The sequence below is a fragment of the Scyliorhinus torazame genome, chromosome 3 (genome assembly GCF_047496885.1).
Source record: "Scyliorhinus torazame isolate Kashiwa2021f chromosome 3, sScyTor2.1, whole genome shotgun sequence".
Lineage (NCBI taxonomy): Eukaryota > Metazoa > Chordata > Chondrichthyes > Carcharhiniformes > Scyliorhinidae > Scyliorhinus > Scyliorhinus torazame.
Genome location: NC_092709.1, coordinates 101,243,042 through 101,259,526, shown reverse-complemented (window position 1 = coordinate 101,259,526; position 16,485 = coordinate 101,243,042). Strand labels below are relative to the sequence as shown.

Sequence of the window (16,485 nt, the reverse complement as noted above, 5' to 3'; positions counted from 1 at the left end):
CAGTGAGCTATTTTCCCCTTTCTACTTCTTATTTTCATCAGTTATGTTCTATGCAGGCTGCCAAGGTAAACAGCTGTCCAGAATTTCCATGGAGTCTGAAGCTTCGCTTTTGGGGAGGCCGAAAGTAGTTCATTGCATTTTGTACTATAATTTGCTTCAGATCTACAAATACTTACAAAGGCTGGCCAGCAGCTGGTCGTTGCACTTCGCCAAGATCCTGAAAAAGTGAAAATAATTATTTTTAAAAACAAGGGATAAATAACCATAAATATTCAGTAATTTAACAAGCCCAACAGAAATTTGAATCTCTCATTTGGTTCTATGGCCATGGCAAAAAAAGGGATGAAAATGGGCCTTGCCATCCATGTTGAGCGGGTATGCAAAAAGACGCAGCCATTGGCATCTGTTGGGGAGGTAGGGTATTTAAAAAAAGAAAAAAAAAAATTTAGAATGACCAATTCATTTTTGCCAATTAAGGGGCAATTTAGCATGGCCAATCCACCTACCCTGTGCATCTTTGGGTTGTGGGGGTGTAGCCATCTGGGATGGCCACTTCCAGAACACAAAATGGACACTCACAGACAATGTAGGGAAATGTGGACAATACTAGACAACAAGCAGGCACAGAGCCTGAATGTATATTTGGGAAGCAGTTACCAGACGGAATCGACACTCTGGGTCGATTAACATATTGATGGCCCATCTCCGAGGAACAAAGGACTAACACTCAGGTAGTTGATACTGTCGCAGACATCCTGGCGCCAGCACCCCAGCCGAACACCACAAACAAAGCAAGGCCAATGGCCACCTAAGACACGCCCAGCCATCAGGGCACCCATCCCTTTTTATTTAAGATTGATAACAATGATCGAGAAGCTGCCCAATTCATTGGGACCAAGTTTAAGGCCCGCCTAAAAGCGCGCGAAACCCCTCCAAGTATAAGGAGGAACCCTCACGAGAGATTTGCTCTTTTGGATTTGGCTCTCAAGCAGAGAGACCCATCCACCAGCATCACCAGAAGCAAGTAAATTCAAGATCAAGGCTCGCTACCAGACGGACGACTTTAGCTGTTCTCCTGTATCTCTTCGAACCCAACAGCCTCAGATTCGAACAACGAATTGGCCATTGTTCCTCTGACTAAGTGGGCACCTGAAGTTAAGTATAGGCGTTAGCGTTAGAGATAGTTTAGTTTGTAGTACTGTTGTGCATGAGTAGATCTTACTGTCTGTGTAAATAAATAGTATTGTCTTTGAACTAACTAACTGGTGTATTGACTCTTTGATCGGTATTCGGGTTGAACCTTGTGGCGGTATCGAGAGATACCTGGCGACTCTGAAAGTAAACATAATTAGGATCAAGGAAGGCGACCATATTGACCACCATATTTATAATCAAATAAACAGAGCAACAGGGGCAAAACCCATTCAAACACGGGGAGAATGTGCAAACTCCACACGGACAGTGACCCAGAGCCGGGATCGAACCAGGGACCTCAGCGCCGTGAGGCAGCAATGCTAACCACTGCGCCACCGTCCTGCCCCAGGGAGGTAGGGTATTGACAGAGGATTCTAATCCATTTTTGAATCGTCATCAACCATGGGGACAAAAAAGTTCAATTTCCGGGATTAAATGCCTCCCTGCGCTCAGGGCGAGCGCAATCGCCGGAATTCAGTGCCATTGCAAAACGTGGAACACAAAATAGCCATTTGTCATTGTTCCTTGATTGATATCACCAAATAAAACTGGTTTAGGCTGAGTGAGCTGATCTGGGAAATGTAGAGTGCGACCGACAACATACGCGATATTAATAGATCGATGTATTCAAATTGACCGAAATATGGATGATACGGTTCATGCTCTCCAGACTGAGGTACAGCCTAAAGGTGTATCATTTCAGTCAACAAATAATGCTTTACCTAATTCAAATGCTGCACGGGAGCCAAAACCGATACGGGGAAAATGTCACCATAGTGGGAAGGAAGGGCATTGGGCTAGGTCGTGCCGGGCTAAACAACAGGGGAGTCAGGGATATGACGTCGCGTACTGAGAGCCATATAGAGAAGCGTACGGGCCCCGCCCAGTGGCTCCTTACGGGGAAACTTACAGGTCTGGCCCACTGCCACCACCCCAGAGAGATGTATTAGCAAGGGCCATATAGAGAAATGTATCTGCCTCCGCCTCCACCCATCTCTGCTCCTCCAAACATTTGTAGACTGTATAGTTGATTGCTGGGAAGTATGTTTCCCAGGGTGTTTATGGGTTGTAATGTGTTTTGATACATGTCTGTAATAAAAGATATTTTTTAAAAAAGAAAATGTCACCATAACATCAGGCTGCATTGAAGGAGTGTCAAAAAAACGAGAAAAGCCCACCCTCAATCAACCCCGTCCCTGCCTCGCTTCACGCCTTGATTGACAACAGGGGGGATGGATTACATGTATTACTCAGGGTGGGCGGTAAAGAAGTAGACTGTCTTTTTGATACAGGAGCAGAGTTAACATGCTTTCCTCTTGAGTATGCAAAATTGTTTCTTTTGGATCACAAAATAACTGTAGCCCATGGTATAGGGGGGGCGATACATTGACTATCAAAAGAATTCAGCCCACATGAATTGATTTCTCCAGTCTGGATAGGCCCAGTGGACCAGGCCATTCTGGGTCTGGATATTGTAGCCCAATTAAATTCTTCTTTAAACTTTAAAAATGGAAAAGTAATATGGTCAATTAGAACCTTCAGGAAAGATCAGCTTTATGAAAATCCAATTTGGGCCAAAGATAAGAATGATTGTGACCTATTACATATGGAACCAGCATCATTCACTGGAATTGCCCCATCATGTATCAAACAATATCCCATCAATTCCTCAATTGAAGGAATACTCCCTATAGTAAAGAAACTAGAGGAAAGGGGGGGGGGGTATTGATTAAAACCCACAGCTCACCGAATAGCCCAGTTTGGCCTGGACGAAACACAAATGGCACATGGCGCCTGACCGTCGACTACAGAAAGGTGAACCTGTATATTGATAAGAAACTCCTTTGATGGCTGACCCTTCCACCATTTTTAATGCTCTAACACCAGAAATTGAATGGGTTTCAGTTATAAACATGGGCAATGGCTTTTGGTCGGTACCAATAGCACAGAAGAGACAACCAAGGGACAACCATGCTTTGCCTTTACCATTCAACAACAACGGTAAACCTGGACAAGACTACCACATGGTTTTCATAATAGTCCTACTGTATTTCACATTTAAGGGAATTGCCCGAGTTGCTCTCCAGCATTATACAGTATGTAAATGACATTCTGTTAGCCACCATTAAAGAAGAGGATCATGAGAAAGGTGTGTGTGTTCTTCTGGATCATCTCAGCCAGAGGGGACATAAAGCCAGCGTGGCCAAAGCACAACTTGCTCAACATGAAGTTATCTATTTAGGTCCGAAGATTTCAAAAGGTAAAAGGGAACTTACCAAAGATAGAACAGAGGCAATTCGGGCTGCAAAAGAGCCCCCCACTGTCCAAGGACTGAGATCTTTTTTGGGTTTGTGTAACTTTAATATAAACTGGATTGATTCAGTTAGCACAACCATTGAATGACCTCTTAAAGGGAAATTGGAAATCAAAAGAGGAAATCATCCTTACAACAGAACAGAGAAAAGCCTTTGTGAATCTGAAACAGGCCTTGTGCTCAGCACCACCTCCAGGAATTCCAAATAACGAGAAACCATTGACCTTATTTGTTCATGAGAAAAAAGGATACATGACAGCAATGCTAGCACAGGAACATGAGACCAACAGAGACCAATTGGGTACTATTCGGGAAAACTGGACACAGCAGCCCTTGGATAGGGAAGTTGCCTAAGAGCCGTAGAGGCTGCATGTAAAGCTGTAACGTTATTGCAGGCATTGTCCTAGACCCAAAGTTGACCATTAAATGCCCTCATACAGTTCATGCGTTACTTGCAATGGATAGAGTCACACAAGTCACCTCTGCCAGGTGGACCAAATGGAAACAGCTTTGGAAGCCCCGAACCTCCATTTCCAAAAGGCAAGCCCAGTAAATCTATCAAGTCCAGAGTGACTCTCCGACCTGAAGGGAATTAGCAGGGCTCTGGAGTACTCCTCACAGCTCTGGCTGCTGATACGGGGCCCTGCACTTCTGGTCGGGATTCCACGCATGCGCACGGCGGCGGCCTTCAGCGGCCGCCCCGTGCGACATGTCAGACTCACACCGCGGACCGGACCTGAAAATATAGCGGAACCAAATCTAGGGTTTACCTGAGAAAGAGGGTTCCGTTCTTGAGGCCTGCATGTTACCTGCTGACTACCTTTTCCGGGTGGTACCAACCCAATTACGACAGAGGCCAGAATCTTCCCCATATAAACCTCCCAACCACCTTCAATCAGGAAAGAACAGTATTTTTGACATCTTATCACCCGAAGGGACTGGAAATGGGATACAGTAATTGCACTCATTATTTTAATGAGGGCTTACAAATGTACTTCATTATTAATTTTGGTCACTCTTGGTTCCTCCCTATTGTCAGGCCTACACAATTCTACCGGCAGTGGGGATTTATCAGACCGCTGGTACCCAGAAGATGTTGCTCACTTTATTTCCTATAATGGTGCTTATTTTGTTTGTAACCACAGGGCGTATCCTTGGTTCCCCGTTTTTGGTCAGGATCATGTTCTCTGGGGTATGTGATACCCTCTATTCGTCATTTCCCTTCTCTATTGGAGGTAACGGGGTAAGAGGTAAACATGCCGTCACTACACGAGATAGATTTCTTGCTCAGTTCATTCCTTTTTCTTGGGATGCCAAGGTAACCATAGAGTTTAATAAGATGACAGTCGTCATAGAAAAGGTAGTTAATGACACCTCCATAGCCCCGTTCAAGATTTCCGCTGAAATGCGAGCTATCTGTACTGTGGCCTTGCAAAATCGAATGGCTCTTGATTATATTCTCGCCGAGAAAGGAGGGTCATGTGCCCTCATTGGATCAGAATGTTGTACTTATACTCCAGATAACTCCAAAGAGATTACTGAGTTGGCAAAACACTTTTAAGAATTGCTCAGTCCAGTGTTGAAGGTTGTTCCTGAACAAAGAGACTATCAAAGACAACCGTGAATATATTTCTTTTAGCTTTTATTTCTTTTTTCATTTTTCTTTTTGCTTTGCTTTAATTCATTAATTCTATTTGGTTTAGAATAATCAAAAGGGGGGAATAATCAATTATTGATTCACTGATGTCTTTAGGTACTGATTGAGTGCATGGCTAAAGAATGTAGTTATTCAAAATGCCATGGCTGTGAAAAATTAGTCATTGGACTTTAGAATCTTGTCTAGAAATTCAGACACTGTTTCAACAAATGTTTCATATAATGAATAGAGCATTGTATATCAGTACATTTAATAATAAGAATGTACCAAATCATTAGTTACAGCAAGATTTATGGGCAGCAGTGGCGCGAGAAGCCTATTCTCATGAGGCAACGCACACAGACACGGAATCATTCCTGATGGTTACCAGTCAATCTTAAGTGATGGCCAATGTTTGATTAATAAGCTGTCCTCTAAGCAACAGACATCTATTTGAACAAATCAGGAGGTCTCAGCTGAGAATTAAAAACAAATGAGAGTAAATGAGGGATTAGACAATAGATAAAGATTCCCTTAAAAGTAAGACCTCGTGGTCAAGGACTCATTCTTAAATCCCTGCCTTCCTGAATTCTTGAATCATCCTATTTGTTTATTTTAAAAAGTGATTTCTTTATGCTTTTATGATTAATGATTTCCTTTGCCATGTATTTGACCAACTCATGCATATTTTGATAATTCATTTCTAAGTTTTGATTTAGTTCATATGCAAGTGTATTAAAGTGAATAATTATCATTAAAGTTGTATTTTGGACACCTCCAATCAACCGAACAATTGACTCTAATTAGAAGATAAAATAAGAGATCTGACATTTAGGCATAATATATAAGCGGAGCAGTATCTTAAATTGAGTCTCCCTTTTTTATTGAAAACAGACATTTTATTGTCATAATCCCACACAATACCCCATGTCGCTTCATCAATGCTAGCTCCACCCCCCCCCCCCCCCAAAGTCTTTTTCTCCCCCAAGACTCCGATGTACTAACAGAAGAGGTGGGACTTTCTGCACAACCCGCCGCATGTTTTTCGACTGTGGAGGAGGTCCGCCAGCGGGATCTTCGGGTCCGCCGTTATCAACGCGATTTCCGAATATCCCACTGGCATGAACAGCCAATAAATTCCGCCTAGGGTGTCATAGAACTTACTAATTAACGGTTTAGGATCCACAAAATTCAGGATTTCTTTACTAGGGAAATGGAGTCAAGATGTAAAGTCTTATTCAGGATAAAGTCTCTAAGCTGTAAATACTTGAAAATGGAACATCTTGGGATATCTAATTGTTGGAACAGCTGCTCAATGGATGTCAAGGAAGCATCTCTGAACATGTCTCGCAACTTACAAATGCCTCTATCCCTCCATGTGTCAAGTCCATGGTCCATAAGACATGGTGGGAAGTTTAGGCTGCCCTGGATGGAAGAGGGAGTGGAAGTTAGTTTCCATCTCCCTTCTAATAAGCAGACCAATCGTCACGCTCTAAGAGTATTGATAATAATAGGATTATCACATTTTGCAGTACCATCCTTAGTGTTTTTATTGGTATTTTCCAGTTTTTAGAGTAACGCCTGAAGTGTGTCTGATATTTACAAGTAAAGTTGTTTCTTATTTATGCAGCTTTTTACATGTGGTTTCCCCCATCTGCCTCCCTCCCCCCGTCCCCTCTCCCTTTCCTTTGTTGGTGGCTTAGTATCCCTCTGAGTGATGCCTTCTGCCTTTGGCGTCACACTACATTCAGATCTAAAGCATCACCACTACATGCCTATGATACAACACCATAATCCATTCAACAAGGTCCTCACTTGCCCAAATCTCTGCAATGTGCACCCCAAATAATTCCATTCAACCAAATCAAAGGCTTTTTTTGCATCCAAGGAGATCATCAACCATCCAGAGCCCCATTCTGAAAGACCTGAATCACATTCAACAATCTCCTAGCATCATTACTAAACCTGTCCTTAATAAACCCGGCCTGATTCTCCGAACAATCGTCGGAAGAATACCCTCCAGTCATTTCGCCATGACCTTAGACTGTAATTTAAAGTCAACATTTAAAAAGGAGATTGCCTCCAAGGGGCATCTCCCTTTGGATATTTACTCATCTTCAAAATCAGGTGATAGCGGCCCTGCCTGAAAAAAGTGACAGTACATACCCAGCAATGGTTCAATCAGCAAATCCTTAAACTCCCTGTAAAAATCACACCCAAAACCACTTCCCTTCTAGTGACGGCATGCTACTATCCCTTAGTGACAGCATGCTGCTGCCGCCTTCCCCCCCCCACCCCCTCTCCACCAACTTCAGAGTGGTGTAATTTTATAATACATGTTTATATTTAGTTACCATTACAGAAGTGTATATAACTGGTGAATCTAGGAGTCTCTTGAAGTGTAAAAGTAATCTGCTGGTACACCCAGATCTTGTAATGTTAACCTTGTGTGTAGGTTTCTTTAATTGCTCAGTGATCTGTGAGATTATCATTTTTGGGATATTGTTCCTCGTTGTATTTGGGAACTTGTCCTCGATGCAACAGAACATAGTGTGCAGAAGGAGGCCATTCGGCCCATCGGGTCTGCACCGACCCACTTAATCCCTCACTTCCACCCTATCCCCGTAACCCAATAACACTTCCAAACCTTTTTGGTCACCAAGGGCAATTTACCATGGCCAATTCACCTAACCTGCACGACTTGGGCTGTGGGAGGAAATCGGAGCACACGGAGGAAACCCACGCAGACACGGGGAGAATGTGCAGACTCCGCACAGACAGTAACCCAGCGGGGAATAGTGCTGTATGGTGGTTGAGAATGGATCGGAGACTTCCGGGTGCGGCGATGACTAGCTAAGTCGCATGTTTCGGCACCTCCCGTTTTAACGGACTTTTGGGCTCTTAACGGGAGCCCCAACGGAAATTTTCAAAGGCTAAACCCAGTGTGAGGCGACATAGGAAGGAGTCCCCCCAGGTGTGGATGAAAAGAAGTGATAGTAGTGGCCAGATTGTGGAGGATCCTCTGGAGCAGTGGCAGAGAAGGGAAGGGAGAAGCAAGATGGCGGCTGAGGGAGCCCAGTTGGTATGGGGCCTGGAACAGCAGGAGTTCCTCCGGCGATGTGTGGAGGAGCTCAAGAAGGAGGTGCTGGCGCCGATGCTGCAGGCGATTGAGGGGCTGAAGGAGACGCAAAAGACCCAAGAGTTGGAGCTCCGTGGAGTGAAGGCAAAAGCTGCCGAAAATGAGGACGAGATACAGGGCTTGGTGGTGAAGACGGAGACACACGAGGCGCTACACAAGAGGTGTATGGAGAGATTGGAAGCCCTGGAAAATAGCTCGAGGAGGAAGAACTTAAGGATTTTGGGTTCCCGAAGGGGCAGGGGGAGCGGACATTGGGGCGTACGTGAGTGTGATGCTCCATACCTTAATGGGAGCCGAGGCCCCGACGGGCCCCCTGGAAGTGGAGGGAGCGTACCGGTGGTCCTCGTGAGAAGACCAAAGGCAGGGGAAACACCGCGAGCAATAGTGGTGAGATTCCACTGCTACAAGGACAGGGAGATAGTCCTGAGATGGGCTAAGATGACACGGAGCAGCAGATGGGAGAACGCGGTGATCCGCGTCTACCAAGATTGGAGTGCAGAGGTGGCGAGAAGGAGGGCGAGTTTCAATCGGGCCAAGGTGGTGCTCCACAGGAAGAAAGTGAAATTCGGAATGTTGCAGCCGGCAAGACTGTGGGTTACACACCAGGGCAAACACCACTACTTCGAGACGGCAGAGGAGGCGTGGACATTCATTCAAGAGGAGAAGTTGGACTAGATTTGGGAAAGGATGTTTGGAATGAAGTAGCGAGGTGGTGGCAAGAAATTGTATATCAGATGGGGGAATTTTTTCCCCTCGAAGGAGGGGGACACGAAGAAATGGGGGCGCCGGTGGGGAAGGGGATGGGGAAGGAGAGAGGGAGCTGCGCCATTAGGGGCGGGGCCGAGAGGGAAGCGCGGGCTCTGTTCCCGCGATATGGAAATTGTGGCGGGAAAAGGGGTCGTAGGAACGAGGGGGCCTCACACGCAGGGAGGCTAAGGATAAACGGGGGAAGCCGAGGTCAGCCAGAGTTTGCTGACTCCGGGAAGCAATATGGGGGGTGCAATCAAGCTGGAGCGGGATCTAGCGGGGGGGGGATTAACTGGGTTGCTGCTGATAAGGGGAAGAGGGAGCTGTTACGGGATGGGATGGTCGGGACGGGAGGGTGCTGTCTGGGGGACAAGCGGTTGCGTGGGAACCGGGTGAGGAGCTGGTTTAAAAAAGGGGATGGCTAGTCGACGAGGGGGGGGGTAAAGAGCCCCCCAACCCGGTTGATCACGTGGAACGCGAGAGGGTTGAATGGGCCGATTAAGAGGGCAAGGGTACTTGCGCACCTAAAGAAGCTAAAGGCAGACGTGGTTATGCTTCAGGAGACGCACCTGAAACTGGTGGATCAGGTCAGATTAAGAAAAGGATGGGTGGGACAGGTATTCCACTCGGGCTTGGATGCAAAAAATAGAGGGGTGGCAATACTGGTGGGGAAACGGGTATCGTTTGAGGCGAAGACCATAGTGGCTGGCCTAACAACTTAGGAAGAGGGGGGCGGCGAGAGAGATCGGAGGAGTTAGAGACGAGGAGGGAAGGATGGAACAGAGAGCGGAGAGGGTGAACGGGGTATTTAAGGTATTCTACGAGAGGTTGTACAAGGCCCAACCCCCGGAAGGGAAAGAGGGAATGATGCATTTCCTAGACCAGTTGGAGTTCCCGAAGGTTGAGGAGCAGGAGAGGACAGGACTGGGAGCGCAGATTGAGGTAGAGGAGGTGGTAAAAGGAATCGGGAACATGCAGGCAGGGAAGGCCCTGGGACCAGATGGGTTCCTGGTGGAATTCTATAGGAAATATGTGGACCTGCTGGCCCCACTCTTGACGAGAACCTTCAATGAGGCTAAGGAAAGGGGATCACTACCCCCGACGATATCGCTGATCCTGAAAAGAGACAAAGACCCGCTGCAGTGCGGGTCATACAGGCCCATCTCCCTCCTGAACGTAGATGCCAAGTTATTGGCCAAAGTGATGGCGACAAGGATAGAGGACTGTGTCCCTGGGGTGGTGCATGGTGACCAAACAGGATTTGTTAAAGGGAGGCAATTGAATACCAATATACGGAGGTTGTTGGGGGTGATGATGATGCCCCCACCGGAGGGGGAGGCGGAGATAGTGGTGGCTATGGATGCAGTGAAGGCATTTGATAGAGTGGAGTGGGACTACCTGTGGGAGGCACTGAAGAGATTTGGATTTGGAGAGGGGTTCATTAGATGGGTTCGGCTCCTATACGGGGCTCCGGTGGCAAGTGTGATTACGAACAGGCAACGATCCGACTACATCCGACTATATAGGGGCACAAGACAGTGGTGCCCCCTGTCCCCGTTACTGTTTGCGTTGGCAATTGAGCCATTGGCCATAGCGCTGAGGGGCTCTAGGAAGTGGAGAGGGGTACTTAGAGGAGGAGAAGAGCATCGGGTGTCATTATACGCGGATGATCTGCTGTTATATGTCGCGGACCCAGTGGAAGGGATGCCTGAGATAATGCAGACACTCAGGGAGTTTGGAGAGTTTTCGGGATACAAACTGAATATGGGGAAGAGTGAACTGTTTGTGATGCACCCCGAGGAACAGGGCAGGGGAATAGACGAGCTGCCGCTGAGGAGGGTAACAAGAGATTTCCGGTATTTAGGGATCCAGGTGGCCAGGGACTGGGGAACCTTGCATAAGCTTAACTTGACACGACTGGTAGTGCAGATGGAGGAGGACTTTAAGAGGTGGGACATGGTGCCCCTGTCATTGGCGGGCAGGGTGCAGGCGGTTAAAATGGTGGTCCTCCCGAGGTTTCTTTTTGTGTTTCAGTGCCTCCCCATACTGATTACAAAGACCTTTTTTAAGAAGGTGGACAGGAGCATCATGAGCTTTGTGTGGGCCGGAAAGACCCCAAGGGTAAAGAGGGGGTTCCTGCAGCGCAGTAGAGATAGAGGGGGATTGGCACTGCCGAGTCTGAGTGATTATTATTGGGCCGCTAACGTGTCAATATGTAAGTGGATGAGGGAAGGGGAAGGAAGCGTCGTGGAAAAGACTGGAGATGGCGTCCTGTAGGGGAACTAGCTTAAAAGCACTGGCAACGGTGCCGCTGCCGTTCTCCCCGAAAAGGTACACCACAAACCCAGTGGTGGTGGCGACTCTGAAGATTTGGGGGCAATAGAGACGACATAGGGGAGTGACGGGGGCCTCCGTGTGGTCCCCGATAAGGAACAACCACAGGTTCGACCCGGGAAGGATAGACAGGGGATTTCAATCTTGGCAGCGAGCAGGAATTGCGCAACTGAAGGACTTGTTCTTGGACGGGACGTTCGCGAGTCTGGGAGCACTGACAGAAAAATACGGGTTGCCACCTGGGAATGCATTTCGTTATATGCAAGTGAGGGCATTTGTGAGGCAACAGATGAGGGAATTTCCGCAGCTCCCGGCGCAAGGGATCCAGGACAGAGTGATTTTGGGGGCATGGGTGGGTGATGGTAAGGTGTCCGATATATACAGGGAAATGAGAGACGAGGGGGAGACGATGATAGAGGAACTGAAGGGAAAATGGGAGGAGGAGCTGGGGGAAGAGATTGAGGAAGAGCTGTGGGCAGATGCCCTAAGTAGGGTAAATTCCTCGTCCTCGTGTGCCAGGCTCAGCCTGATCCAATTCAAGGTACTACACAGGGCGCATATGACGGGAGCAAGATTGAGCAGGTTTTTTGGGGTGGAGGATAGGTGCGGGAGGTGCGCGGGAAGCCCTGCGAACCACACCCACATGTTTTGGTCATGTCCGGTATTGCACGGGTTCTGGGTGGGTGTGGCAAAAGTAATTTCAAAGGTGGTGGGGGTCCGGGTCGAACCAAACTGGGGGTTGGCTATATTCGGGGTTGTAGATGAGCCGGGAGTGCAGGAGGCGAGAGAGGCCGATGTTTTGGCCTTTGCGTCCCTAGTAGCCCGGCGAAGGATTCTACTTGTGTGGAAAGAAGCTAAACCCCCGGGCGTGGAGGCCTGGATAAACGATATGGCAGGGTTTATAAAATTGGAGCGGATAAAGTACAATACGCACTAAGAGGTTCGGCTCAGGGGTTCACCAGGCGGTGGCAACCGTTCCTCGACTATCTCGCAGAGCGATAAGGGGCGATAAGGGAAAATAGGAAAGACAACAGCAGCAACCCTGGGGGGGTGGGGGGGGTTGCATTCGGGTCTTTGGGGTTTTTTTGTGTGTTGTTACATATTTGTTGTTCATAGTTATCTTCTCAATGTTACTATTTCTTTTCGTTTTTCTTTTTATTTGTGTTGGCACTTGCCGTTAGTTAATATATTATTTTAAAAGCGATCAATGGATATATTGTTACAAAGTTGTAAAAATGGAAAATTCTTGGTTGATCGAAAAACTTTAATAAAATATATTTTTTAAAAAAGAGAATGGATCTGATTTGTCCTCAGTTACGACTCACCATTGTGCCTCTGTGTGTAATGACCTCATAAGACCCGATTCAGAACAAATCCTGGTCAGCAAGTACTTTCTGTGGGATATGAACATGTGAAGTAGGAGCAGAAATAGGACATTTCACCCCTCGAGTCTGCTACATCATTCAATAAGATCATGGCTAATCTTTGTGTCGAGTTCCACATTCCCATCTACCCCCGATAAATTTTGATTCCCTTGCTCAATAAGCATCTATCGACCTCTGCCTTGAAAATTTTCAGTATTCCCGCTTCCAACACCTTCTGAGGCAGAAAGTTCCAAAGTCACCCAACCCTCAGAGAAAAAAAAAATCTCATCTCTGTCCTTTCAGGGCAACCCCTAATTTTTAAACAGTGCCGTAGTTCTGGGCTCGCCCACAAGAGGAAACATCCCTTCAACTTCCATGATGTCAATACAGCTCAGGAGCTTATATACTGAATACAAACTTGTCTGAACTGTAAACTTGGCAATTCGGTATCAGCATTTTTATCGTGCCATCTTCTCTTGTGGTTTTAGAAGTTGTTCTCTTGTTTCTGAGAGTAAGAATAGATAAACTGATCTGCCAAATATGAGCTCTGTCAGTGATGGACTAGTTACACTTCAAGATGTTGCTCTCAAATGTAGTATTGCAACGTCTAGACCTTGCTTGATCTGTACATATTTGAGAATTAGGGCTCACAGTGCGTGCCATTTGTTCAGCTAGAACATTAGATCTAAGGCAATGAGGAGAAGCAGTGTGATCGATATTCCGCTGTCTCACTTGTGAGTCTTCTCATTTAATTTATGCCCATGTTTGAGTGATGAAGTTGTTGAAGATATCAGGTCGTAAAGATTCCAGTATGATGATCTGCTTGCTTTCAAAATGATTTCCCAGGAGATGCCTAACTTATCCCAGTAAGGCCAAAATGATCTCAAGTGTTCATGGGCATGCGGCACGGTGGGACAGTGGTTAGCACTGTTGCCTCACTGCGCCAGAGACCCGGGTTAAATTCTGTCCTTGAGTGACTGTGTGGAATTTGCATGTATCCCCCCCCCCCCCCCCGAGAGTTTCTTCCGGGTGCTCCAGTTTCCTCCAACAATCCAAAGATGTGCAGGTTAGGTGGGTTTATGGGGATATGGCAAGGGAGTGGGCCTAGGCAGGGTGCTATTTTGGAGGGAGGAGTGGATTGGTGGAGAACGTGATGGTCGAATAGCCTCCTTCAGCACTGTAGGGATTATATGCGGAATTGAACCAGGCCATTTTTCGATTGTGGTTTTCTGTGGAATCTTTCACCGTTTCCTGTTGTAGCTGCTGGCATTTGCCTTGCGCAAAATGTGCCAGATCAATTTGGAGAATAGCGTCACGTTCAATGAAGTCAACTTGCAGATCTAAGATCTTGTATACCTTCCGTTTTCGTTGGGTTAGGCAATCTGCTAATTGTATCCGATGTGACCATCAAGTTACCTGGCTTTTACCTAATCTCACAATCATAACCTTGAATCTTTATCAAGGAGAAGTTGCAATCTTGGCACTGCACTGATTAATGGTTTTCACCCAATGATCTTCAGTGGCCTGTGGTCAGTCTCTACCACAAATCTTTTGCCAAATGAATAAGTATTAAAATGCATGATTCCAAACATTAAATCTAATGTTTCCTGCTCATGTTGAGAAGTTAGATTACAGAGATTTTGAAGCAAATGCAAGTGGTTTGCCTTTCTGCTGCATTCTCACAGACCTTTCTGTGAGGTATCTATCTCCAAGGTAGTTGTCTCCCTAGGATCGTAAAATTGCAATGTTGATGCTTCTGATAATGACTGTATCTCTGCCTCTAAGAGATATTGTTGGTCTTTGTGCCACAGGAAAGACACATCTGTTCTCAACAATTTCCTCAGCAAGGATGTTTGTGGAGCAAATAAATGTATGAAGACAGAATTATAACATCTAGATTTGAGTATATAGTCAAGATGATATTTCTTGGTACAGAAGAACTGCATTTGACGGAGGTGTTGTCATTCAGATGAGAGATTAAGCGGAAGCCTTGCTGCCTTTTCAGATGGATGTAAAAGATCTTGGGCGGCACGGTAGCACAGTGGTTAGCACTGTTGCTTCATAATGCCAGGGACCCAGGATCGATTCCTGGCTTGGGTCACTGTCTGAGCAGAGTCTGCACGTTCTCCCTGTATCTGCATGGGGTTCCTCCGGGTGCTCTGGTTTCCTCCCACAAGTCCTGAAAGATGTACTGTTAGGTAATTTGGACATTCTGAATTCTCCCTCTGTGTAGCCGAACTGGTGCCGGAATGTGGCGACTAGGGGCTTTTCACAGTAACTTCATTGCAGTGTTCATGTAAGCCTACTTGTGACAATAAAAATTATTTGTTAAAAATTATATTCGCAATCTCTCTGGCCCTTCTTTATTACAGCTTTGTTTGACTCTCCCTAACTCACTAATGATCTAACTCATACCCTGCTTACTCACCTTTTCCAACTGAGCTAACCTGGTGCTGGTCCTCTTGACGTGCTGTCTCACACACAGAACTGCAATTGCACCACTACTTACCAGCTCTTAAGCATTTGAAGGCACAGTGCTGGGATAGTGCTCAGCTATGCATTCGCCACAATGAGATTTTAACACGCTCCGATGTTATGTTTTTGTACAGAGACAATCACGGAGTCGGCGTACCATCTAGTTCTAGACTAATCAAATTTATTATTGTATAACAAACTGTGGGTTGGAAACTAATGCTAATAAACTGGAACAAATACAAACACAACTATCCACGACAAATTCTCCTTCAGACTCCCCCTAGATTACAGTGTCACGTGCTATTACTTGCCTGACACCTAGTGGTCAAGGGCTAAGCATATTTACATATACAATTGCTTATGCATTTCACTACATCCCCTTTCCTTGAGATTTTGAATAAAACATATTATACAGTATTTCAATAAATATCACATATGAAATGCATAACAAGGTATTTTGCATCATGTACAGTTACACTGTCCATTCACAGATCCAATCGTTCAGGTTTCTTTCTGTGTCTTGCTGATCTTCTCAACTTTGGTAGATCTGGTGAACCTGTTTGATAGTTCTGAACTTCTGTAGGTACAGCTGATCTGACCATATCACTGTTCGGAACTTCAGTCTGTACAATGACATTTGATTCGGCCACTATGTAAGTTTTCATATACATCTTCAGCTGGCAGTTGAGCAACAGGTTGTTTCACTTTTAGGAGTGCTCGTCTACTCTCCTTAGAACCTGTCCTTGCTCAGTTACTACAGTATAGGATCTTGGACCTATTTTCTGGAATACCGTTGTACATTTTGACCAGCCGTCAGGATCTTCCACTCTCACCACGTCATTCGGTTTCAAAGGTTTCAGAGTCCTTGTAGGCTTGTCGTAATACATCTTCTGCTTCTTTTTTTGAGATTGCAACTGATCCCTTATCTTCTCAGTTACTTGTTGTTTGGTATGGCATCACAGAATTGTTCAAAGCTTTCGACAACAGTTCTGATGAGGGCAAACCACAACTTAATGGAGATGTTCGATAACTTAGCAGTGCTAAATATGGATCATCTTGATTGTCCATAGCCTTTTTCAGTAATTGCTTGACTATCTGAACTCCTTTTTCCGCTTTGCCATTTGATTGCGGGTACAATGGACTTGATGTTACATGCCTGCAGTCATAGTACTGTGCAAATGTCTTCCATTCTTTACATTTGAAACACTGTCCATTGTCACTCATTACTACCTCAGGTATTCCATTGCTTTTGTGTGAATGATAACAGAATTTGTTGATGAGC

General features: G+C 45.9%; 1 protein-coding gene across 2 annotated transcripts in view; it reads right to left on the bottom strand.

Moving 5' to 3' along the window:
• The window catches only part of sh3d19 (SH3 domain containing 19), a 342,707-nt gene that overhangs the window by 67,803 nt on the left and 258,419 nt on the right, over positions 1 to 16,485 (bottom strand). For both annotated transcript variants that reach the window (XM_072496064.1, XM_072496063.1), the window contains exon 10: positions 177 to 217. In XM_072496064.1, coding sequence (XP_072352165.1) covers positions 177 to 217 — 41 coding nt within the window. The remainder of the gene's footprint in view (positions 1 to 176; positions 218 to 16,485) is intronic.